At 38.8% G+C, this 26088-nt stretch overlaps 1 protein-coding gene across 1 annotated transcript in view; it reads right to left on the bottom strand.

Moving 5' to 3' along the window:
- IRAG2 (inositol 1,4,5-triphosphate receptor associated 2) overlaps positions 1 to 26088 on the bottom strand; it is an 89459-nt gene that overhangs the window by 52293 nt on the left and 11078 nt on the right. The window contains exons 5-16 of the mRNA XM_067695925.1: positions 26005 to 26083; positions 24366 to 24524; positions 20881 to 20998; positions 18814 to 18864; positions 16612 to 16689; positions 14337 to 14393; positions 12998 to 13057; positions 12828 to 12892; positions 11517 to 11616; positions 9447 to 9581; positions 8584 to 8694; positions 7410 to 7573 (exon numbers count right to left, since the gene is read on the bottom strand). Of these exons, the coding sequence (XP_067552026.1) occupies positions 7410 to 7573; positions 8584 to 8694; positions 9447 to 9581; positions 11517 to 11616; positions 12828 to 12892; positions 12998 to 13057; positions 14337 to 14393; positions 16612 to 16689; positions 18814 to 18864; positions 20881 to 20998; positions 24366 to 24524; positions 26005 to 26083 (1177 nt within the window). The remainder of the gene's footprint in view (positions 1 to 7409; positions 7574 to 8583; positions 8695 to 9446; positions 9582 to 11516; positions 11617 to 12827; positions 12893 to 12997; positions 13058 to 14336; positions 14394 to 16611; positions 16690 to 18813; positions 18865 to 20880; positions 20999 to 24365; positions 24525 to 26004; positions 26084 to 26088) is intronic.

Raw genomic sequence — 26088 nt, 5'->3', positions numbered from 1 at the left:
GCTGTGCTGTGCAGCTTGCAAGATCTCAGTTACCCAGCGGGCCTCTCACTGTTGTGGCCTCTCCCATTGCAGAGCACAGGCTCCAGACGCGCAGGCCCAGCGGCCATGGCTCACAGGCCCAGCCGCTCCACGGCATGTGGGATCCTCCCGGACCGGGGCACTAACCCTTGTCACCTGCATCGGCAGGCGGACTCTCAACCACTGCACCACCGGGAAGCCCCAATATATTCTGTAGGTATTTGGTGGAATCCTTTATATGTGTCTGTTAGGTCCATTGTATCTATAGTATTGTTCAAGTGTGCTGCTTCCTTATTGATCTTCTGTCTCAATGTTCTTTCCATTATTGAAAGCGGGGTATTGAAGTCTCCTACAATGACATTATATTGCTATCTATTTCTTCCTTTAATTCGGCCAATGTTTGCTTTATATATTTAGGTGCTCTGATATTGGGTGCAATTATATTTATAATTGTATCTTCCTGGTGAATTGACTCATCGTTTTATAATATTCTTTGTCTCTTGTGACAGATTTTGACTTACAGTCTATTTTTTTGGACATATGTATAGTCATCCCTGTTCTCTTTTGATTAGCATTTGCACATAATCCCTTTTACCACGCCTTCACTTTCAGCCAATATGTGTTCTTAAATCTAAACTGAGTCTCTTAGAACAGTAGGGAGATGCCTTAAAAAACTAAAATAGAGCTACCATTTCAACCAACAATCCCATTCCTGGGCATATATCTGGAGATAACCATAATTCAAAAAGATACAGGCCCCCCAGTGTTCACTGCAACACTATTTACAATAGCCAAGACATGGAAGCAACCTAAATGTCCATCAACAGATGAATGGATAAAGAAGATGTGGTATACATATACAATGGAATATTACTCAGCCATTAAAATGAATGAAATAATGCCATTTGCAGCAACATGGATGGACCTAGAGATTATCATACTAAGGGAAGTAAGTCAGACAGAGAAAGACAAATATCATATGATATCACTTATATGTGGAATCTTAAAAAATGTCACAAATGAACTTATTTACAAAACAACAACAGACTCAAAGACTTCGAAAACAAACTTATGGTTACCAAAGGCGAAAGGTGGCGGGAAGGCATAAATCAGGAGTTTGGAATTAACATATGTATACTACTATATACAAAATAGATAATCAACAAAGACCTACTGTATAGCACAGGGAACTCTACTCAATATTCTGTAATAACCTAAATGGGAAAAGAATCTGAAAACGAATGGATATATGTATATGTTTATACATATATCACTGAATCACTTTGCTGTACACACGAAACTAACACAACATTTTAAATCAACCATACTCCAATATAAAATAAAAATTTTTTTTAAAAATGAGTCTCATAGACAGAATACAGTTGGGTCTTGTTTTTTAATCCATTCAATCTGCTCTATGTCTTTTATTTTGGGAGTTTGATCTATCTACATTTAAAGTAATTATTGATAGGGAGGGACTTACCATTGCCATTTGGTTAATTGTTTTCTGTCTTGTAGTTCTTTTGTTCCTCTTTTCCTGTCTTCCTTTGTGTTTCATTGATTTTTTTAATATTGATATGTTTTGATTCCTTTCTTTTTCTTTTGTGTATCTTTTATAGGTATTTTCTTTATGGTTACCATGGGACATACATAAAACATCTTACAGTTATAGTAACCTATTTTAAGCTGATAACAACTTAACTTCAATCACATACCATAAACCTACACTTTTACCTCTCTGCCCCCCATTTTATGTTTGATGTCACAATTTATATCTTTTTATATAGTATACCATTAACAAATTTTTATACTTTTGTTTATAATACTTTTTTAAAACTTTTATCCTAGAATTAAAAGTGATTTACTGTGTTTGCCTATATATCTACCTTTACCAGTGAACCTTATACTTTAATATGCTCTCATATTGCTGTTTATGGTCCGTTTGTTTCAACTTGAAGAACTCTTTTTAGCATTTCTTGTAAGGCAGACCTAGTGGTAATGAACTCCCTCAGCTTTTGTTTGTAGGCAAAGTCTTTATATCACCTTCATTTTTGAGGGACAGTTAGTTTTGCTGGGTATGGTGCTCTTGGTTGATAGTTCTTTACTTTCAGCACTTCAAATATATCATCCCACTCCCTTCTGGCCTGCAAGGTTTCTGCTGAGAAATCCACTGATAGTCATGAGATCTCCCCTGTAACTGGCAAAACCCTTTGCTGGCTGCTTTCAAAATTCTCTCTTTGACTTTTGACAATTTGATTATAATGTGTCTCAGTGTGGATTTCTTTGGGTTCATCTTATTTGAGATCTGTTAGGCCTCCTGGGTCTAGTGTCCTTCCCCAGATTTTGTAAGTTTTCAGCCATTATTTCTTTGAATAACCTTTCTGTCCCTTTCTTTCTCTCTTCTCCTTCTGGGACTCCCATAATACATATATGGGATATCATAATATCCCTTAAGTACATCCCTTAAATACATATATGGGATATCATAATATCCCTTAAGTCCCTTAAGTTTTCTTCACTCTTTTTCATTCTCTCTCTCAATCTCTTTTTTTTTTTAACTCCTCTGACTGGATAATTTTCAATGACCTCTCTTCAAGTTCATTGATCTTTTCTTCTGCATCTGCTATTGAACTCTTCTGGTAAAATTTTCAGGATTCTTCTGCTCCAAGATTTCTGTTTGGTACTTTTTGTCTCTTTGTTGACAGTCTCACTTTGTTCATGCATTGTTCTCCCAACCTCATTGAACAACTTTATGACAGCTATTTTGAATTCTCTGTGGGGTAAATCATTTATCTCTGTCTTATTAGGTACAGTTTTTGGAGATTTATTTTGTTCCTTTGTTTGAGACATATTTTCCTGTGTCTTCATTTTTCTTGACTCTTTGTATTGGTATCTTCACATCAGAAAAAAGATCCACCTCTCCCAGTATTAGCAGACTGGACTTATACAGGAAAAATTCCTTACCAGTCACTTTGAGCAGAGATTCTAGGAGCCTCTCAAATCTTTATGTTGGTTCAACCCACCATTTCTGTTCTTAGTGGAACCTAGGCATCCAGGGTATAAGGGTCCCATCATCGCTCTAAGATGGGTGTGACAGAAGCCAGTCTCTTAGGAACCGCCCAGAATACCTGGAATGTTGGATGTGTGATCCAACTCTTTCCTTCCCTAGGGAGAAGCTGTGATCTGGAATTTTTTATCCACTTACTCTGCTCTGAGCTAGGGAGAGGGACTATGATGAGTGCTTGTGTGCCAATTCAAACCATTGTCTTTGTTCTCAGTGTCCCCCAGATGTCTATAGTACACCCAGTTCTGTCTTCATTCTGAGACAGGTAAGACAGAAGTTGGTATTTTGGGCAGTCCTCAGCAAAGTTGGAATGTTGGGCACAATAGTCCAACTCTTTCCCTATTCAGGAAAAAGCTAGGAGCTGGGGGGGTTCCTTATGATCATATAACACTGTGCCAGGAGCAGGAATTATGGTGCAAGGGTATCTAGAATTTTCCTACCATCTTTGATGTGGTTGGTTACCCATCATGGTTACCCAAGGTGAAGGAGCCTCTTAAGTATTAGTTTCTGGGTTTCTCACAAAAGGAATTTGCTCATGTATTACTGTTGAGTCAGTGTACCCATTGGGAGAAGGAGGGTCCAGTGCTTCCTATTCCACCTTCTTGCTGACATCACCTCCTCTGTTTTTTAAGACATCAATTTTATCTACTTTTATCTTTTCCAGGAATAGTCTAAGCTATCAGGAGTGTCCACTATCTTTCAAGGGGAAGCCAAAGGACTGTAAGGCCCAACAGAAACCCATATTTAATGATACTAAAGCTTTTAATCACTTATATGTATTTGTACCTATAAGACAATAACATTTATTTACTTTATGAAGCACAGCAGCCTTAGAAAAAGCTTTAAAAAATTAGATAGTACCATTCATTAAAGATATTCAACAAATGTTGAAACTTCAAAGATTTTTCTTCTATAGAGATTTTCATTATCATGTTGAGAGGCATAGTAGCTTTAGCTTTGGGTGTGCGTGTGTGTTTAAATTCAACAACTCTCCTTGCTAACATGTCCTAATGCTAAATCTTGATTTTTTTACTCCTGCCACGTCTGAGTCTCCCCCAGACTTTGCCATCTAGCACCCCATTTACCTAGTTTTCAGGCCAAAACCACCTAAGTCAAGGATGATTCTCTTTCTTGTATTCCCACATCTAATTCACTAGTAAGTCAGATCTGATCTATCCTCAAAATATAGTTTGAATCCAACCATTTCATATCACCTTCATAACTATCACCCTGGCTCACATTATACTCCTCACCTGGACTACTACAGTAGCACTTATCTCGGGGGCTTTCTTGACCATGACTCAGTAAATATTTTATATTTTAACTAAGCGCGCACGCACACACACACACACACACACACACACACACACACACACACCCCTAGCGGAAACAAAACTTTTATGATATATTACTTACACTTACTATATACAATGTATTCTGATATTTTTATATTTATTTTTTTAAGTGGGTCATAATCCAGTAAATTGATTTCAGGATCTCTAATTGGTGATCTGTTATTGAAAAATACCTCTTCTCACTCGTCTCACTGCTTTCACTCTTGCCCTCTATAGACAATTCTCTACATGGCAGCCAGAATGATTTTTCAAAACACAAGTTATATTACTTCCCTGCTTGTAATCCTCCAATTGCTTCCCATCTACTCAGAATAAAACCTCAATTCCTAAACATGAACTGCAAGGCTGTGGACCTGACCCCTGCCTATCTTTCTGACCTCATCTCCTACCACTGCCCAGCACTCATCCCATCCCTGTCATGCCGGCCTCCTGCTGCTCCACAAACATACCAAGCTCGTTACAACCCCAGGGCCTGTGCACTAGCTATTTCCTCTGCCTAGAACACTCCCCAGATCATCACATAGCTCACTCTCTCACTTCATTTATCTACTCAATTTATCACCCCTCAGACAGGCCCTTCCTGACCATTCTTTCTAAAATTAGGTCCTGGTCATTCTTGGTCTTCTTATCCTGCTTTAATTTTCTTCATATCACTTACGACTCCCTGGGATTATATTATATAATTATATGTTCATTCATTATCTGTGTCCCTTGATAGATGTTAGTTTCATGGAGGTAGAGATTTCTGTCCTGTTTTCTATAATTCCCTAGCATTTAGAGGGAAAACAAGTCTGGCAAAGAGGCGGCACTTGGATGTACAAAAGCATGTACAAATGATGACATGTTTTTCTCACCGAGCCCTCCAAAAGCCTTTTTTTTTTTTTCTTTCACTGCCTCTCGTTGCCTCACTCAATTCTTTCCATTCCTCAGCACTGGAGTCTGTTTCTCTTGCACCAAAATGGAAGCTTTCTCCTCAGCAAACAGCTAACTCCTGAAAGTTTAATTTTAATAAATATTTCCTACTTCATCTAAACATAGAATTCCCTCTCACCACCACAAAATACTTCACTCATGTTCTTATTCACAGTTAATACCTATAGGCAAATCATTTCGTGTGTAGCCTCTATGTGGCTTTGTGTCCTTTAAATTATGTTTAGAAGGCAGGGGCTAAGCCATCCTTCCACTCATGAGTATTATTTTGCCCAATGCTAAGTTCCTAGAATATTATTAATAAATATTACATTCGATTTTAACAAGTAGAAGGTGGGGGATTAATAGTTGAAAGAATATAGGTTTTGAAGTAGACCATATCTAGGCCTGATCCCAGCTCGCACTTAACCCCACCAGGGTAACCTCCCTGGAGACAAATGTGTGTCAAATTCTTAGCACTACATGCATGCAACACAATGAGCTCTCAATAAATCGTACCTATTATTATTTAACTGGGCCGTTTGTGTGTCTAATAGGATAGTACAGAAGATTCACTTACTCCTAGATGACTCCAGTGCAGGCCTCTCTCCAAATAGTTCTTTGCTGCTAAACAGAAGAATTTCAATGCTCCCTTTTGTGGAGATGGTATCTGTGTAAGGAAGCTGCATATCTACTTAACCCATTCCTCCTTTACCACTATGGGGAAGTCTGGGCTCCCGGTTTCTTTTTTTTTTTTTTTTTTTTTGCGGTACGCGGGCCTCTCACCGTTGTGGCCTCTCCCATTGTGGAGCACAGGCTCAGCGGCCACGGCTCACGGGCCCAGCCACTCCGAGGCATGTGGGATCTTCCCGGGCCGGGGCACGAACCCGTGTCCCCTGCATCGGCAGGTGGACTCTCAACCACTGCGCCACCAGGGAAGCCCTCCAGGTTTCTTAGGGAAAGCAGAAGATCATCTTCTTGAGAGTTCCTTCTGGTATTAAACTCTCTCTGATACCTAGTTTCCTTATTTGGGGGGAATAAAATAGTTTCTTCTTGCTATTTTCTTTCAGCAATCTTGGTCTCTAAGTACATTTTTTTCTTTTACTTTATTTAAATGAAAAATACACCCATATTCATTCATTCAGTCAGTCAAAAAGCATTTCTTAAGGGAATGCTAAGTAAGGCATTAGCAGCTATATAAATAGTGGTTAACAAAAGATCTAACCCCTGTCCTTGTTTAGTATGTGGTTTACACAGTGTACAAATTTCGAGAGTTTTCCCCAGAAAACATAATAATTAAGGGGAATTCCCTGGCAGTCCAGTGGTTAAGACTCCGTGCTTTCACTGAGGGCGAGGGTTCAATCCCTGGTCGGGGAACTAAGATTCCACAAGCCGTGCAGTGCAGCCATAAATACATACATACATACACACATACACACATACATAAAACACAGGTACTTTAAAAAAAAAGAATTAAGGTGAGAGGAAGGATAAGATTTTAAGTCACTTTATATTTAGAGTCTTCTATTCCCTATGACTTCTTTCACTTGAAATTTAATTGACTAGGGCCCAATGTAATGCATTGTACCCTGAGATGGAACATAAAGCCCAATGGGATAGGAGTCAACAGTCCCAGCATCAAGTCCTTCCATTAACAGAGCTCTTCATAGATTTTCCATTAATAACTCTCAGGTCTTGATCAATTCACTTTACATCCTTTTGCCCCAGTCCTCTGTAAAATTATGAGGTTTTACTAAATAATCTCTAAGGTCCCTTCTGGTTAAAAGAATTCTATAGTCTGATTCCAAACTCCTTCTCTAGGGAAAAATAACTCAGTATATGGATTTCCATAGATTTCAAGTTTACGACTTGCAATTTTGAATATATGAGTCAATTTCATACTCTTTCACAATCCAAAATTGTCAGATGAAATGTCTTCCCTGAAAAAGTGTCATCTGAAATCAAGGTATACAACTTGAAAAAAGTAAACTGAATGCCACGGCACAATTACAAACATGTTATATATATAAAGCATGGGTTTCTTATATATAAGGGATCATCACCTGGGAAGAAATTCTTTTCTGAAATAAAAATATTCCAGCCTGAATCTCTTCAGAATCTCTCTCAGTTCGGCAAACTCTTTATCAAGGGATTCTTTGTGGTTTCTCAAGCTGTTCAGCATTAATATACAAAGGTTTAGCTTCTCTTCCTTGATATATTTGAATTCCTATAAGAAGAGTCACAAAACAAACTCCACTGTTCCAATGTTAAATATAAAGAAATAAGAGGCAATATAACATGCTGTGGCCATTCCCACCTCAACAGCATTCACGGTTACTGGACGCTAAAATTCTCATTGAACAGATAGCAATTCGCAGTTGCCTACAGATTGATTATCCTGTGGGTTGATCATCTCAATTTAACAAGTACATATTAGGTACCCATAGTGTGCCTAAAATTGAGCTTTGCTTTCTTTTTCTTAAGATACGTGACCATGTCATCAATAATCACAATTGCTTTAGAATATAATGGGACTAGGAAATGCAATAAAATCAGTATTTGTTGATTACCATATTCAAACACATATTAAAAACCTTTTTAAAAAGGTAAGTTTGGCAAGGGCTGAAATTAATATTCCAGAGTTTACTTCATGCTTTAGCTTAACTCAGGGGGCTGAGAGATGTTAGGAAGTCGTCTGGCAGTCAAGAAGCAGAGATAATAAGTGATGGATAAATTAAAGAGATTTCTTTTTATATGCTTCCTTTCTAACAAAACTGGGACTAGCTACCTCAGAAGTTTCCATTTTTGACACTCTGCTAATTTCTGGTATAATAAAACTGTCAGAGTCTCAGGAATAAGATTCTTTTGCACAATTATCATTCTATCAAAGTTAGAGAATTTTGATAGGAAAAATTCAAGCTTACACCAGCCAGTCCTCGCAAGGATTCAAATAAAACACACTTTTAATTAAATCAGCTTATTTACTCTTTGTCTCTCCAAGGCATATCCCATATCCTCACACTCACCGTCTCTTTCATTTGTCACCCCCACACTCACACACACTTACCTTAACCATCACACTCTGTCACCCATATATGCACACTCCACACACATCGCCAGAATGAGATGGCAGACACTACAGTAAAGTCTTAGAAATGATACTGTGTATAATAAGCATTACCTGGGCTAAGAAAGTAGAAGAAAAACCAGGAAAATCACAAACTATAGAACACTTACAGTAAGCTTGTTCTCCCACTTTTCTTTCACAGTAATTTCTGGATTAGTTGCCCTAGTTACGCACTGTAGAGAACGATCAATGAGTGTTTCAACTTCAGGAACATCTTCATGCTGAAAAAGAGTTCCACATCTTCAACCAGGAATTCAGTGAAAGCCATATGCAATTATATAAGAAGAAGTAATTTAGACAAGGTTTTGTACAGGTAATTTAGGAAGCCACCAGAGAGTTTCTTGTCATCTAAGGCCACCCAGTGGCTTTCCTTTATCCCAGGATGTTGCCATGTGTAGACGCTAACTCTCATCAGGTGCCCCATACATGCTGAATATATTGGATAGAACTGTTTTCCAGAATAAAACGTACCCATTTTCATTCTCCTCTCAAATAGAAGGAAACAAGCATTTTCATGGATTTTTTTCATTCATCAAACTAAATACTACCTAGAATATGCTAGCTACTGTGAAAGGGACTGGAAATACCAACATGAAAATGTTGTTCTCTGTCTTTTCTGACCATCTAGAGTTTCCAGTCAAAAATCTAAATGGAGAAAGAGGTACTAGCCATTAGCCAGAAGGAAACTGTTCAACAGATACTGCATCTTCAGCCCTTTGATACCAAAGATTAACCTGTAGGAAAAACAAGCTTAAGCAATCCATATCTAATGGTCAACTCGTTAGTCCTGATTGACCCAGAACTAGAAGATCCACATCAGGAAGGTTTGAGAAAAATCTGCTCATTTCATAGTAAGATAAATCTGGGTCCCAACACACAGATATGCTTGTGCTCAGCAAACAGACTGTAGGTCAATTATCTGCAGACGTTCCTGGCCAGTGAAACAGCACAATATGCAGATGTTATACAATACCAGCTTCTGAAGCATAGCTGTGAACTCCACTCCCTTTTGTTCAAGTTCTCTCAGTAACAGCAGCATTTCTTGGTCCATCATTGTGTCCAGAGACGACAAGCTGATTAAATTGCACTGCCACTTGGTTTCATTGTTCTGAAACAATTACCAAAATGTCCACAACTCTGTCATCTTAATAAAGAACATTATTTTTATTTTATGAAAATGATGCCCATGGGTCGATGTAATTATCCCCATCAAATACTTCTAAATAGTCTCATGAAATCCTCCTAATATCCCCCCAAAATTGTTTTCATTTTCTCTCTTAGATGGCTTTAACTTAATATTTACTCATTCTTAAGGAAAATTCAGGTATCCAATAGATAACATTTACATGTAGGTGATATTTTATGGCTCTAATTTTATGAAAAGAGGGGAAGGGAAAGAAATTCACAGAAAAAAATAACTGCTGGGGGGCATGCAGTAAATCCCATTGAAAACAGACTGGTTTCTTTTGTCTGTCCTCCACTCATAGAAGATACTCTCAGGTGATATTTCACAAAGCAAATTTCTTTCTCTCAAAGCCTCTATGTCCTGTCATATTTTAGATATATGACAACAAAGTTAACTTTCTTCTTGCTATCTGTTGGAAGAAGGTCACAGGGCTCTTATTCCAGATTCCAATTAGAAGGCAGACTTCCTAATCCATTAGTGGGATAAACTTCAGAGCCAAAACATTGCCAGCTGTTTAACCCCTGTTCAGAACTCTAAAGCTTTACAGGATGGCATCTTGGCACCATTATTATCTCGGAGGACCGGGGATAAAAACACATTGCCGTGGCAGATTTGCCATCACTTCATTCAGTCTGGCAGTTTGGCTTGGTATCAAAAACACAGTAAAAATGATGAGCATCTGAAACAGAATGTCAGGAAAGCACAGCCCTCAGCAGAATGTTCGAGGCTGCCTGAGACGGCCTTAGGTGAAGGCAGCATATGTTGCCCTGCATCCTTGGCAGGAGAAATTCAAACAGCATTTGCCCCAAGGACATTCTCTCCTTTCAAGGTCATATCACAGCTGTCAACAGGAGGACATTCTGGGCATATCCATCATCTACCCAACATGGAAAGACCATCAAAGTAGCGAAACAAAGCAATTTGTTAATAAAACATTTCCTAACATAACAAGCACAAAACTGGAAAGTACAAAGGAGTAAAAATATAGTAGGGAGGTGGGTCCCAACATTTCATCCACAAGAAAGCTTTCGACTGTTTCCTCTCCTAGTGTAAAGAAATGGGTCTACGAACAAACTGGAGATTTTCTTTTTCTTTTTTTTTTTTGCGTTACGCGGGCCTCTCACCGCTGTGGCCTCTCTTGTTGCGGAGCACATGCTCCAGACGCGCAAGCTCAGCGGCCATGGCTCACGGGCCCAGCCGCTCCGCGGCATGTGGGATCCTCCCGGACCGGGGCACGAACCCGTGTCCCCTGCATCGGCAGGTGGACTCCCAACTACTGCGCCACCAGGGTAGTTCCAAACTGGAGATTTTAAAGCAATAATTCATTTTGCCATTTTAAAATTAACCCAAAACATATAAAAATGCTAATTTATGTTCAGAACATAATAATCAGTGTCATTAATTTGTGTTGGTACAATTACATCTTAAAGCAAAGAAATTTCATCTTGTTTCTGAGCATCTTTATTTTTGGTAGATACATTTACTTTGGGGGTTTGGAGAAATACTAAAAATAGTTCATGGATCTCTACCGCTATCTTTCAGACCCCAGGCTGGGGATCACTGCAGGTAGTTTGTCCTGAAAAATATAAAGAATATAAAGATTTCTCAAGTCCAGATTCACTGAACACACATTTCCACAACCCCATGCTGGAGTCTCACTATAGTTTTCAGCCATAACTTGAAAAAGATCTGTTCTTCCAGGCTAAGAGACTTTAGACTTAGGTTCTATAAACTATCAACAGATTCCCTCAAAATGTCATGAGTGCTTTGCAGCAAGCTACAGAACTTCACTTAATAGCAAGCTATCCCACGTGGTGATTATTTTTTAAAGCCTTCCATTTGATGATAATCACCTACCTCTGCAGACTGAGCAAGAAAGAGTTCACAATGTAGAGATTTTTCTCGTTCAGAGTTGACAGTCTTATGCTCTCCACTGACATTCAACTGGATTCCATTCCTTGGGGAAAAAAAGGAAAAAACGTAGTCGTCTGGTTAGGTACGCCTCCAACATTATGTTTTAAGTCACCACAATAAGGTTTATTTATCACCAAACAATCAGTGAGCACCCATGTGTGCCAAGGATTGTATAAGGTACCTGAGAATACAGAGGGGAATAAGAGGTAGTCCCTGGGACTTCCCTGGTGGCACAGTGGTTAAGAATCCGCCTGCCAATGCAGGGGACATGGGTTCGAGCCCTGGTCTGGGAAGATCCCACATGCGCAGAGCAACTAAGTCCGTGCACCACAACTACTGAGCCTGCGTTCTAGAGCCTGCAAGCCACAACTACTGAGCCCACGTGTCACAACTACTGAAGCCTGTGCACCTAGAGCCCGTGCTCCGCAACAAGAGAAGCCACCGCAGTGAGAAGCCCATGCACGGCAACAAAGAGTAGCCCCTGCTCACTGCAGCTAGAGAAAGCCTGCGTGCAGCAATGAAGACCCAACACAGCCATAAATAAATGAATGAATGAATGAATGAATACATAAATAAATAAATAAATAGAAAGAGGTAGTCCCTGCCCTCCAGGAGCTGCACACACTAGTGACTCCAGGTGGTTGCAAACAGGTAAGCTATATTTTCTTTTTCTTAAGAATTGGAGCCAATAGTTAAAATTGTTAAAATTTTCACTAAAAATCTAGATTTCTGGCTTTTCTTTAAAAAATGGGAACATGTGGCCACACTGGGTCCATATATTCTTGATGTAACAATTATCTGGAGCTAAACAGAGTAACCCCCCATCTTTACCTGGATAATGCACTTTCCTCATCGTCACTTCCCTAATGTAAGTATGTGCACTTACCCCACTGACTGTACTCATTTTTGTTACCTATGGACTCCTGGACTAGCACGTGACACAAAATCAGAAACAAACGATCATAATATAAGGTAGTGGGTGCTAGGAAAGAAGTAAGAATAACGTGCCATGCATGAACTCAGAAGGATTACTTAATCTAAAGGTATCAGAAAAGCAAGGAAGGGTAAGGCAGGGTAATGGAAAACTTGTGAAGGAATTCGTCCTCTTAGGAGAAAAGCAGAGAAAATATCACTTACAAAGGTACAGAAGAAAAGAACGTGGCACATTCAAAGAACTGCACATAGCTCGGTAGGTGAAGAATGTAGGGCGGGGGCACAGGACAGAAGGCTGGTGAAGGGGTGCTCTGTACTTACACGATGAGTTCCTGTTGCAAGTGCTGTAACTCATGAGCCAGTTTGTTTTTCTCCCCTCGTAAGCTCTGGAAATCACATACAACATTAGGCCGCACGTGTTACTCTAGTGGGACATTCACATTTACGTTTAATAACCCCACCTTGCAAGTTGTGAGATCATTATGGTATACCTCTATAACGTTTTCATATTCTATGATGGTTGACTTAAGTTCTTCTATACTTAAATCCTTCTGAAAAGTAGGAGAGAGAATTAATAGCAAATAAATGTATGAGTCCACTAAATTGTATTTACTAGACTATCAATCTGAAGAATTGTAAATGCCCAAAGATGATGAGACCTTCTACTAATCTCATTATTGGAAAACTGAACTAGTCCGTGTTTGTGATTAAAACTAAGCAGAAAAGAATGGGACAGCAAGGCAGCTGTATCTGACTGGTGTTAATTACGTTCTGTCTTTGCCTGTCCAGTGGAATCATACCCTGCAAGGTAATTCTTAAGTCCAAGTCAGAATTATATTACTATGGTACATTTAAGAAAAAAAGCAGTTTTTTACCTGCAGAATGACTAATGAATTATTAAGGCATCCAATTTTATCCAGTTCAAACCATATCTCTGTTAAAACCATAGTTTCGTACTGCAAGACCAGAGGGTACAGTCAGTGTCTGACCTATAGTTCTATCCCACGACTAGCATGGTGCCTGGAGCATGAGAAGTGCGTTATGAGTGCTGGGCAGGAGTGCAAAATGGTGGAAAGACCAGAGTTACAGAGGAAGTGAGCAACCACCACTACCCCATGGCACTACATGGGGAGTGAGAACACCCACGATGAGGTGATACAGTTGGTACAATATTCAGTATCTTGGTCAATGTCCACAAGCCGTGAATGGCTCCTTTGAAACCTCATAAACTGCAGGGGAAGGAAAAGAAGTGAAGTACTGCTCTTTCTTCACTCTCCTGTCTTGGAACGTGGAAGTTTATTAACTTAGTGTGTATCCTTCCTGGGTCTTTTAAAGCCACCATAACCAGCATCTTGGTAACCGGCAAACTTTGTTACCAGATAGGCTATAATCACAGGACACAAAGATAAATAGAATAATATCTATCTATCAAATCAATCAATCAAACTAGGTAGAAAATAACTGAGGATATATTCTTCTTTTTCCCTAAAATGACTGACTGCACACTCATTTGTGTTGTTATGAATTAAAATTGCATCACCACTACCTAGCCAATGACTGGCAAATTGGCACACTAGTATTTGTTGAATAAAGGGATGAACATCACCAGAATTTACAGAGGATACGTTAAAACATCCCAGATGGAGAAGTCAGTATTCTTCACTCAGAAGAATATTTTTGTTCTTACAAATAAAGAAATGTCTTGTGACAGAATATTAGAATCAGATATGTTAACAGGGGTGAAGTTACACAAATGACCATCTCCTTTCTTTATGACTTGGAGAGAGCTAGTGAGTCCCACAGGCCCTCATGTGAAGAGACAGGACCAACCTTCTGCAAACTTGCATCTTTATTAAGCAAAGTGTTCTCATATGTGTGTAACTGCATCTGAAAAGAAACACATTTAGGAAAGGCCATTGGGACATTGCTTTGGTAAAGGACAGTGCCACAAAATCATGCAACAGGGAGACATGTTTCTTTGGCACCTTTAATGTGCATGTGTTTTTCACTTTATAAAGAACATTCACATTAGCCTCGCAACAACCCTTGAGGTCAGGGTCATTGCCCTTGCTCTACCAGGAAGGAAATCGAACCTCAGAACTACCCAGAGACTTGCCCAGAGTCACACCCAGTAAGTGACAGAATGGAGACTAGAATCTGAGTCACCAACTCCAGCCAAGGGCTCTTCCCACTATTTCACACTTCATATAATAAGAGGACATAGAGAGTCTTCATTTTTTTGATGAAATTAAAAATCTAGATAGGACACGAACAGAGTCCATATGGACATATAGAAAGCTCTTCCTCTTTTAAAAACATAGTTTAAAAATGTTCAAGATTTCTTTTAGCAAAGTGAATATTAAGGATATATCAGTTTATTCAAACCAAAAGCAAGCTTGTTGGTGTAGGCTTCTAAATAGAATGTAATTGATTAAAATGTATATTGATTGAATGGAAAACCTGGAAAAATAATCAGCATAGTCAGAAGTAGAATCATCATCATCATAATCATATATATTTGATATCCCTTTATAGTTCTAAAGGTATCTTCACATAATCATCTCATTTGAGTTTCCAACAAGCTTGTGGATGAGGTAGAAACTATCGTACCCATTTAATAGATGAGAAAATTGAGATTTAGAGAAGTTAACTACTTGCTTGTGGTTACAAAGCTTTTAAGTCGAGAAGACAGGATTTGAATCCGTGTCTTCTGGTTCTTTTCACTAGTTTATGACAGTTGTGTTTTCCAAAACAGTCATTCCTAGAATAAAATCAATTTTAATGTCTAAATTATAACTGCTATAATATATGTATATGTACATACCCACATGGAATTGGGGTGTCTGCTAAGAAAATTGAGAATTTCTCATATAGATATGAAATTTAAGGACATCATCATTTCAAACACATACTACAACAAAAAATATTGTTCAAATAAACCATTAGAGATGAGAATAAGCATGACACAAATTCTTGAATTTAATGACAATTGTCTTCTGTTTCCTGATAATAATGTATTGCAGATAAAACAAAAATACACAAAATATAGACTTTCTAGATGTAATATAGATAAAAATCATTTTTGTAAGATATCATTCCTTAAGGCAATAGAATTGAATTAGAAAATCAAGATAGATTTTTTCCCCCATCTCTCCTCATTTTCTGCATTAAGAAGGTACAATAGCTGAAATCTTCCCTAACTCAGGGATTTGCAAAATCAGATACTGTTAAATTAGAAATTGTCACTATAATAACAAGTATAAATAATAATAAGGGGTGGCAAGGATGTGGAGAAATTTGAACCCTCATACACAGCTGGTGGAAATGTAAAATAGCGCAGTCATTTTGGGAAAAGTCTGGCAGTTCCTCAAAATGTTAAACATAGAGTTATCATATGATACAGTAATTCCACTCCTAGGTATATACTCAAGAGAAATTAAAATATATGTCCACACAAAAACTTGTGCATAACTATTCATAGCAGCATTACTCATAATAATAAAAAAGTAGGAACAGCCCAAATGTCCAGCAACTGATGAATGGATAAACAAAATGTGCTATTTCCATACAGTGGAATATTATTCAGCCATAAAAGGAAATGAAGTCATGATATATGCTCCTCCATGAGTCAACTTTGAAAACATTATGTTCAGTGAAAGAAGCCAATCACAAAAGACCATCTAATGTATACGACTCCATTTATATGAAATGTCCAGAATCGGTAAATCCATGGAGATAGAAAGCAGACTAGTGGTTGTCTGGGGTTGGGGAGGAATGGCAAGTGACTGCTAAAGGGATTTCTTTTTGGATGATAAAAGTATTTTAAAATTGGTTTTGGTGATGGTTGCATAATTCTGAATATACTAAAAACCACTGACTCACATACTTTAAGTGGGTGAATTTAATGGCATGTGTATTATATATCAGTAAAGCTGCTACCTTGAGAAAACAGAAACTGCCTTTTATATAACTCAGATATCTAGAGCGGTACAAATTTCAAAATTGATAATGAAAGGTTATTGCGTCAATGAGTCATAGACACCTTCAAAAAGTAATACTAGTTTGATGAAGGAAAATATTTTACCAGTATTTGAGAAGTGCTTACTTGATGGTGTTTCTCAGTTTTAGACAATTCCTCAATCTTCTTTTCCAATTTATATATATCCATACTGTTCTTAGCATTCTAATGTAAAATAAGATAGTATTCTTAGATTCAGACCAAAAAAATAAAAGGAAATCACAAAGTGTTTTTTAGGAAGTAGTATTTTCATCATTGACATTGTAATCCGTTTTAAATTAAGGGACAAAACTTTAGACTTTGTCCAAAAATAACACAATCCTTTTAACGTGATCATCCAGGAATACTCCCAGCAATCCCTTCTTATTTTCCATTTCACCTCGAGCACTCACTCCCTAGTCACACCTTCAAAGTTGTCATTACCAGCAACTGGGATCCCTCCATTATCTTAATTGCAACATCTCACTCTTCAACCACCATTTCTTGTCTTTCCAGGTTACTTCTTTGTGCATCAGCAAACCTTCAATCTCCACTGGAGCCTACAATCCATTGATCCTACTACGTTCTCATTATCCTTCCACCTTCCCGTGAGCTCCATTCCCTCTTGACTCAGCTTAAATTCTCCCATGGTCAATCGTTACAATCTCTCTCTTCCACACCCCTCCAATTCCCTCGGCTCTCCCCTACTTCTTAGTATTTTCTTTTTTTTTTTTTTTTTTTGCGGTACGCGGGCCTCTCACTGCTGTGGCCTCTCCCATTGCGGAGCACAGGCTCCGGACGCACAGGCTCAGCGGCCATGGCTCACGGGCCCAGCCGCTCCGCGGCATGTGGGATCTTCCCGGACCGGGGCACGAACCCGTGTCCCCTGCATCGGCAGGCAGACTCTCAACCACTGCGCCACCAGGGAAGCCCGAACCTCCTAGTTTTTTAACCAAATAATTCACTTCACAGTTCTACTTTTCCTAACCACCCTAGTTTAAATTGCACTCCCCTCAACTCTGTTTTCTGCTCTGCTTTTCTCTGTGGCACTAATCACCATCTAACATGCTAGTTTCACATGGGCTATTTTGTTTAAGTCTGTATCCTTAACACCTAGAATAGAGTCTATCTCCCGATGAATGTGTGTATAATAAACAAACGAATAAATGTAAGTGAATAATTACCCGAACCATTGTGCCATTACTCTTCACATTGCATCTGATTTTTACTTCCTAAAGGATTCTTAGTGACATCTATAAGCCTTTTCTAATGTAAATCAATAATTGTAATGCTATCTCATGATGAAGGGTTCTAAGTCTCCTTCCTTCTATCTCAATTCTAAATTGGTATAGTACAATTCTTTGATGCTAGTCAATCATCTGAAATATGAGGACAAAAATATCTTACATTGGGAGCTTAACTGTAAAGCATTAGTTTCATGGAAACCTGGTCTTGTAGCCGTAACATGTCTGAATCTAACGCAGGGTTTCTTTCCAATCTTTAGTTGTTCCTTTCCTATCTACTATGAATTTTTTTAATGTCCACTTGGGCCATAAATTGGAAAACTCATCAGACTGTTCACCACAGCTTAATAAATACATCTAATAAACTTATATAAAACCCAAACAAAAAACCGTACATAATGATTAACTTTCAAAATGTACCTACAGAGAATTTTCCTCCAAAATAGTAACTTTCTGGTAGCTTTGCTACCTGTTCTTTCAATGTTTTAATTCTGTTGCTTAAAAATATATATTGCATGGAAGTTTTCTTTTTTTTAGCGATTCTACTAGTATTTCCTAATATATATGAGGTATATTATGGTTAACCAAATGGCTTCACATGCATTATCTTAATCTTTAAAATAACTGTAGGGAATAGGTATTATTAATCCCTCAAAAGATAAATGGCTTTTCCAAGGTTAGACTGTCAGTGAATTTAAGATCTGGGTCTTAGACTCAAAGACCTTTTCCATCTAGTTTCATGGAATAATAATAGAAAATTATTAGATAATGTCTATACTTTCCTTCTTGATTTGTATATTTTTTAGATGAGTTCATTTCATTTCATCTTAACTCTGAATTTCTTACATCCCATTTCTACCATGGATGATTACAAAGGTATAACATACTTCCTGTCCAGACAGGAAAACCCTGTCTACTCTTCCTCACTTATCATTTGACAAAGCAACCTGGTATTTGGTCCACAGGAGCCTGAAATTCACATGATTTATATTTAACCCAGGGTCAGCACCCATGATTGCATGATTTCCATATGCTCATCTGTGCCCTTTTCACAATTTCAACATACCTCTTCTTGGAGAATCCGAATCTTAAGAATCAGAGCCCGGTTTTCTGCCTCCTGATTTATTAAGAGAAAAATAATTTAAAAGTATTTGAGAAGTTTATGAAAATACCAAATATTTACTTCCAGGGCTATCAACATTTTTTCTTTTTATCAACCTTAAATATGGCATTGACATATCACAAATAATCCTAGCCTAAAATATTCTCAATATGGGGTTAAGCCTTTGGCTTCAGTTTCTTGGGATCAGTGAAAAGTCACTCTTCTTGACTCAATCTAACTATGACAGGAAAGGAAAGACGAAAAACAAAAGAAAACAGAGTGGTATTTTTCCCTGCTACTTTACCGCCATCTGCTTATGACAGATAGTGTGAACTCATCTATTTAAACAGCACCTTGAAATCAAAGAGTACTAGCTTTCTATTTGAAGCTGTGGATATTCTCAGATTCAACATTACCAGAACATAGGAACATCAAAAATCATTTTATAATTAGGAGCCCTAAATTCAGAACCATCAGAAGAAAACATATTCCAGGACAGGATATACACCAAAATGTTAACAGTAAATCTTGTGGATAGGGTAGGGTAAAGATTTTGTGGGATTTTGTTTTTTCTTTGCTAATATATATTTTCTTATTTTTACAGAGCGAACAGGTACTACCTTTATAACATAAAAATAAAAGGGAGGCCATCTCAGGCTAGGATGTCATTGGTATAAGAACGAAGGAACATACACACCACATAGCTGGAATCAGAAGACCTGAGTTCAGTTCTCACCCTACCATTTATTAGACAATGGACTTTGAATAATCAAAACATTTCTAAACTTTAGCTATAACTCTATTAATTTTTTAAAATGAAGAATAGCAAAAAAAAAAGAATATCAGCTTCTGTTTCTACCTCACAGAATCTCTGTGAGGACCAATGAGAGGAAATATTAAAAATTCTTTTGAAATTGTAAAACATTGAATGGTAAAAGTGCAAAGGATTAGGACTGTCTATCTAGGACTCTGCACTTTAGTAGCAGCTAACATCTAGCCCCAGGAGGAAAGAGGACATTACTGCTTTACATGTACTAATTCATTTAATCCTCCCAGCCTTAAAGGAGGCAGTATTGCCATGTCCACTTTGCACAGGGGAACTCTGAGGCTTAAAGACGTTACGTGGTTTGCCTAAAGTTAGATAGCCTTCAGAGTCGGGACTTGGATGCCCACTGCCTGACACCCAAGGGTGGGCTCTTGATCATTGCTCTACATGGCTTCCACATAGAAGCTCCTCAGTGGTCCCAGAATGAGCCTTTGCTGTAATGCATTCACAGAGACTTGCAGTCACCTGACACTCAATGAGTCCAGTCCCCAAATTTGACTGTTGAGGCAAAAGCTAAGCTAAGCTGTGTTGGTTGTAGGAAATCATGAGTGAAAGACACAGGCCTGGAATCCAAGTCTTCTGATGACTTAGACCTAAAAATAAATTAGTCTGAATGACTTTCAGCTGACCCCCCACCATGGTTAGCAATGCGCAAATACTGATGGAAGGATTTTGAAGATTATTACTAAAGCTCTAGATAGTAGTTTAACATTCCCAATAAAAAGAATTACTTCTCTGGTAGTGGAATTAAAGCTTAGTCTAAATAATGTTTTGCTCTAAAAATTACAAGCCTATGCTTCTTTAGCGTAAGGACTGATTAATGGAACTAATTACTAATCTGTACGTGCTGAGAAAATGGATTTAAAAAAAAAACTGAGAAAAAAGTGAAAGCTTGACAGAGAAAACTTTTTGGAAAACGTAAGTGGTTTCTAGTGTCAGATATTTATGAATTCGCCCATTAACTTCAGAAGGCATTCTAGATCTTCACAAATCATCGCAAATATGACTAATCTGTAAAGAATTTTAATCCTGGTTGAAAAGGAAAACACAGTTTTTTATCCTACCTGCCTTTATTTTTCTAAGGTGTTACCAATTCATTCATCAGTCTACTGATTTCTGATTTTTGTTTCCAAATAAAATCCAAGAGGATTTTAGTTATATAAACTATTAATATAGGTCCATTTCAAAGTACTTGGATGACTTACTAATTGTTTGTTCTGGGCTACAATCATGGTCTTCTGCTCTTCTGAAGCGTTCATACTAATTTTCAGTTCCTCCAGTTCTTCTCTTAACAGATTTGTTCTTATAATAGCCTGGTGGGCACTGTGGGGTGGGGAGAGAAGGCAATGAGCAAAACCTCAAATATAACCGTCAAAGATACTAAGTAAAGCCACGGACTATTTTTAAACCCAAGTTGAAAACCACTGAAAACTTAAACCAGATGCCAACAACAGTAAAAAAAAAAAAAAAAAACTGACACAAGATCTTCCACAGTCCTTGGAAAAGGAAGGGATTTGGGTGGAGCATGGTGGGGGGAAAAGGATAGAAGGAAACAAACATATTCCTGAAGATAGAGATTTGGAGGCTCCCTTTGAAATCCATCACTGGCTGAATCACACAGTTCTTTCCTTCTACTAATACGATGTAATAGTAGTTAATGCAATCCCACAAACAGTTATTGAATAATATCATGATCAGGGGCTGTACCTTGCAAGAGGACCCATGATGTTGGACAAAAGAGACATGGTGTAACCTTAGAGAGGTTACATACTAGTGAAGGAGATGACAACTAAACAAACAAGTAGTTACAGATAGTCTTTATATCATATATTTTATTTAAAAGGTTTACTGCAACATTGTTTACAATAACAAAGCATTGGAAAGAAACTAAATGTCCAACAAAGGAAAACCTATTAAATGTATTATGGTCATCTATATCATGGAATTACCTATTTGTACTTCCAAAAGATTATAAACTGTTTTCTGAGCAGGGTCTTGAAGAAGGTATAATTTTTTCCTTACTAAGAAATTACATTGATCATTCAATCAATACTTATTGAGCTCCGACTCCATGCCATTCATTCTAATAGGCATTGAATAAGGTAAAGATGAACCCAATCCTAAGAACTCTGCCCTCCTGGAACTTATAGTCTAGTAAGGTAAACAGACAATCATAATTGCTATTACAGTATAATAAGAACCAAGGCTGGAGTGAACCCAAGTTCTGTAGACACTATAAAAGGAAGGCAGCTCAGATAATGAGAAGGAGGAAGGGGAGGGGGACAGAGGGGGACAGAGGGGACAGAACAGAAGCTCATTGAGGGACTGCAAGCAGTCCGATATTGCTGGAGCACAGAGGGGAAAACGGGAGGTAGAGACAAGGCATCAGAGGCCCCATCGTGAAGGGGTTTGCAAACCAGATGAAGGACTTCGGATTTTACCCTGAGTGCGAAAGGAATGCATTGAAGTGGTTACAGCAGGGGCATGATGTGGTCAGACTGGCAGTTAGGAGGAACCTGCCTGCTGGGGCGGCACAAGCTTTGGAAAAGGAGGGGAACCTAACCAGGAGGCTGCTGCAGTGACCCAGGTGAAAGGTGATGCTGACCTGAACTGAGTGGCAGCTATGGGAATGGAAGGAAGTAAATCTATCTGCGAGAGATAAAGTGGGTAAATTAACAGGACTTGCTATTTGATGTAGAAGTGAAATCTGGGGAAGTAAAAGGAGACAGAGATTTCTGGTTTGCAGGCAACTGGAAGGAAGGGACTGCTCTTCTATGGCAGACATTCTACTAAGTGCTGGGGCAACCAGGATAAATAAGACACGGTTCCTCCCATTAACGAGGACACATTAACACAGAAGGCAAACTATACCATGATGGGACAACAGCCAATATCAAAAATAGGCTGGGAGTGCCGACAGGAAACAGGCTCTTCCTGAAGGATTGTGTGTGAGGGTGGGAATTGGGGGTGGGGGTAGAAAAGAGGAGGCTTAATTCTGTAGACACTGGCATTTCCGCTGTCCATCCAGATTCTCTAGCCTTTCTGTCCATCCTGCAAGTTACCCAATTCCCTTCAAGACATGTCTTCACTGCTTAACTTAACCAGAGTCAGCTTCTAGTGCTTGCAACCAAAAGCCCTGTCTGGCACATTCACCCAAAGCATACTTTGTTTGCTTTTTTAAAGAAACTTTGAATTATTATATTTCAAATAAATAATAAATAAGCCAATTATGGAATGGAGAGAGCTTGAGGTTAGCATATATATATATATATTTTTTTTTTTTTTTTTTTTTTTTTTGCGGTATGCAGGCCTCTCACTGCTGTGGCCTCTCCCGTTGCAGAGCACAGGCTCCGGACGCGCAGGCTCAGCGGCCATGGCTCACGGACCCAGCTGCTCCGCGGCATGTGGGATCCTCCCGGACCGAGGCACGAACCCCTGTCCCCTGCATCGGCAGGCAGACTCTCAACCACTGCGCCACCAGGGAAGCCAAAGGTTAGCATATATTTTTTTAATTTTATAGATTGGTTTGGAGGCTGGTCAAAAATTATGAGGGTAAGAGTTCATGGTCAGAATGCTTTACTGTCTCTTCAAGTTAACTTAGAACTTTTCTGTTCAGAATTTTAGACCTACAACATCTGTACACACATACTCTGTGAGAAGCATGTTGCTTGTTTCCTGATGCTCAAGCATCTCCCAGCAACCTATTGTACCAGCATCTGACACTTTATCCGGTATGTCTCCAAGGTCCGTTATCCCCTCCTATCTTAAGCTAAGATCATGAAATTCTTATCATCCTTCTAGGCTCCAGGTGCCCTGAGGGTACATTTTAAACATGACTCATCAATGTATCTCTCATAATACTTAGCACGGGACTTTGCATAGAGTAAGAGTTCTACCGAACCACAGGCTGTTGGGATGGATTCACGCCTGATCCTTAGGCATACTGGTCTTACACAGAGATTGAACGACATAGAGAACATCATCGCTAGAAAAGAACTAACAAACCTTACATGTGGGAAAGTAAAATAGTGCAGCTGCTTTGGAAAACAGTTTGGCAGCTCCTCACAACGCTAAGTATAGGTTACTACCCAGCAATTCCACTCCTAGGTATACACCCAAGAGAACTGAAAACGTATGTCCACATAAAAACTTGTACACAGATGTTCATAGCAGTACTATTCATAAGAGTCAAAAAGTGGAAATAAACCAAGGGTCCAAACTGAGGTATAGCCATACAATGGAATATTATTCAGCCATAAAAAGGAATGAAGCAGTGATATATGCTACAACATGGATAAGCTTTGGAAATGTGATGCTCAGCGAAAGAAGAGAGACACAAAGGTCACATACTGTATGATTCCATTTATAGGAAAATGCCCAGAACAGGCAAATCCAGAGAGATAGAAAGTAGATTAGTGGTTGCCAGATGCTGAGACGAGGGGGAAATGAAGAGTGACTGCTAATCAGTATGGGGTTTCTTTTTGGAGTGATGAAAATATTCTGGAATTAAATCATGGTGATGGCTGTACAACCTTGTGAACATACTAAAAACCACTGAATTAATTGTATACCTTAAAAGGGTGAATTTTCTGCTATGTGAATTATATCTCAATAAGAAACAGATTTATTTTTTTAAAAAAGGAAAAAGAACTGAAAGCTCCCAGCACACAGTAACCCCATCACGGCTCACCTTTTTATCTGAAGGCGCAATTCAGTACAGTCCTCTGATAACTGGCTGTTAGCGTCTTCTAAGCTTTCTAATGCCAATTTAAGCTTATTATTTTCCTCCTCCAATTTCTGCTTGTTGAAATGCAGGTCTGCTACACAGGTAATCAAATCACGCACCTCTCTGCAGGTGAAAGGATGAATGAGGATAATCTTCAACATCTCTAATCCCCTCCTATCAAAGTAAGGCGAACGGTTAAGCCCAAACAGGCTTAAATATTCCTGTGAGATTTTCTACTTTGTCTTCATTCATCCTCGTAAGTGTAGTTTATTTACACAGTATTTATTTGAGTACCTATTACAATAGCATCAAAGATTCTTCCAAAATTCCCAGCTATTTAGCACCTGCCACTAGTGAAGTCGACTTCTACTTTTATTTCCTCCTTTCCACTTTGCTCCCAACACCTGCCGCTGTCTACGCTGAAGAGTTCCTATTTCTGCCTGGGTTATGGAAAGTCCTGAAATAAACTGATACTGTACTCTTTCAGTCAGGAATCTTGGCAGGTTTGAATAGGCCTTTAACTAGGAAACAATTCCTAGAGTCTTATAATTGCATCCTGAAGCTCACAATTTAGGACTCATCTTTCCTGTAATTTTCTACAGCTTGTTAATGTTTGTGGGTGTCACTCTGGCCCCTGACATGGGATCATAAACCCTGCGAGAGTCAGGACTGTGTGTTTCATGGAGTCCCAGGCCTTCTCTTCCTCCTTGCCATATTTTCTTAGAGTTTAGCACAGATTGGCTACATGGGTCCTACTCCACCATTTTCGCATGGATAAACCTGAAGTGGCAAAGATGAAATGAGCAAGGACAGGTCCAGTGGTTAAGACTCTGTGCATCCCATGCAGCGGGCGTGGGTTCGATCCCTGGTCTGGGAACTAAGATCCCACATGCCACATGCCATGTGGTGTGTGGCAAAAAAATAATATTAAGGAAGGATAGAGTCACCTCCCCTTAATATCTAAAACTCACATTTAGCAGAAAACAGCTTTTCTCATTCATATCTAAAAGTATCTATTAAAGAAGTGCTTTAAAAGTAATCCCCCAGGGCTTCCCTGGTGGCACAGTGGTTGAGAGTCCGCCTGCCGATGCAGGGGACACAGGTTCGTGCCCCGGTCCGGGAAGATCCCATATGCCGTGGAGCGGCTGGGCCCGTCAGCCATGGCCTCTGAGCCTGCGTGTCCGGAGCCTGTGCTCCGCAATGGGAGAGGCCACAGCAGTGAGAGGCCCGCGTAACGCAAAAAAAAAAAAAAAAAAAAAAAAAGTAATCCCCCAAAGAGCTTAATGTCAATGTCATAATTCTACTTCAAATGGAATTTGTTTTCCATGGAAAACACATGAAGTCAAGGAAGGAGAAGTGTTTCATGAGTGAGAAAATGTTAATTCACATCATACTAATTTTCCATAATTTGTGTTCCTAGTGAAACTACTTCTAATGCAATTGGGATAGAATAGGTAAAAGTTAAAAGTAAATTATGTTAGCCCTACCACACACACACACAAGAAGAACTAAGTGACTTTATTGTAAATAAAATACATAAATCTATGAAATAAATAAGAAAACTTGAGGCACTTAAGAAAGCATTGTAAGTAAGAATGCTTACAAGACTCCTTTAAACATGTCTCCACCCAAAGCCTCAAAGCTCCGTGATACAGACTCTGTTATATCTGTGGTCATCTTAACTGAA

Source organism: Pseudorca crassidens, chromosome 11 (genome assembly GCF_039906515.1).
Source record: "Pseudorca crassidens isolate mPseCra1 chromosome 11, mPseCra1.hap1, whole genome shotgun sequence".
Taxonomy (NCBI): Eukaryota; Metazoa; Chordata; class Mammalia; order Artiodactyla; family Delphinidae; genus Pseudorca; species Pseudorca crassidens.
Note: the sequence above shows the minus strand (reverse complement) of the source record. Positions and strands in the feature narration are given on the sequence as shown.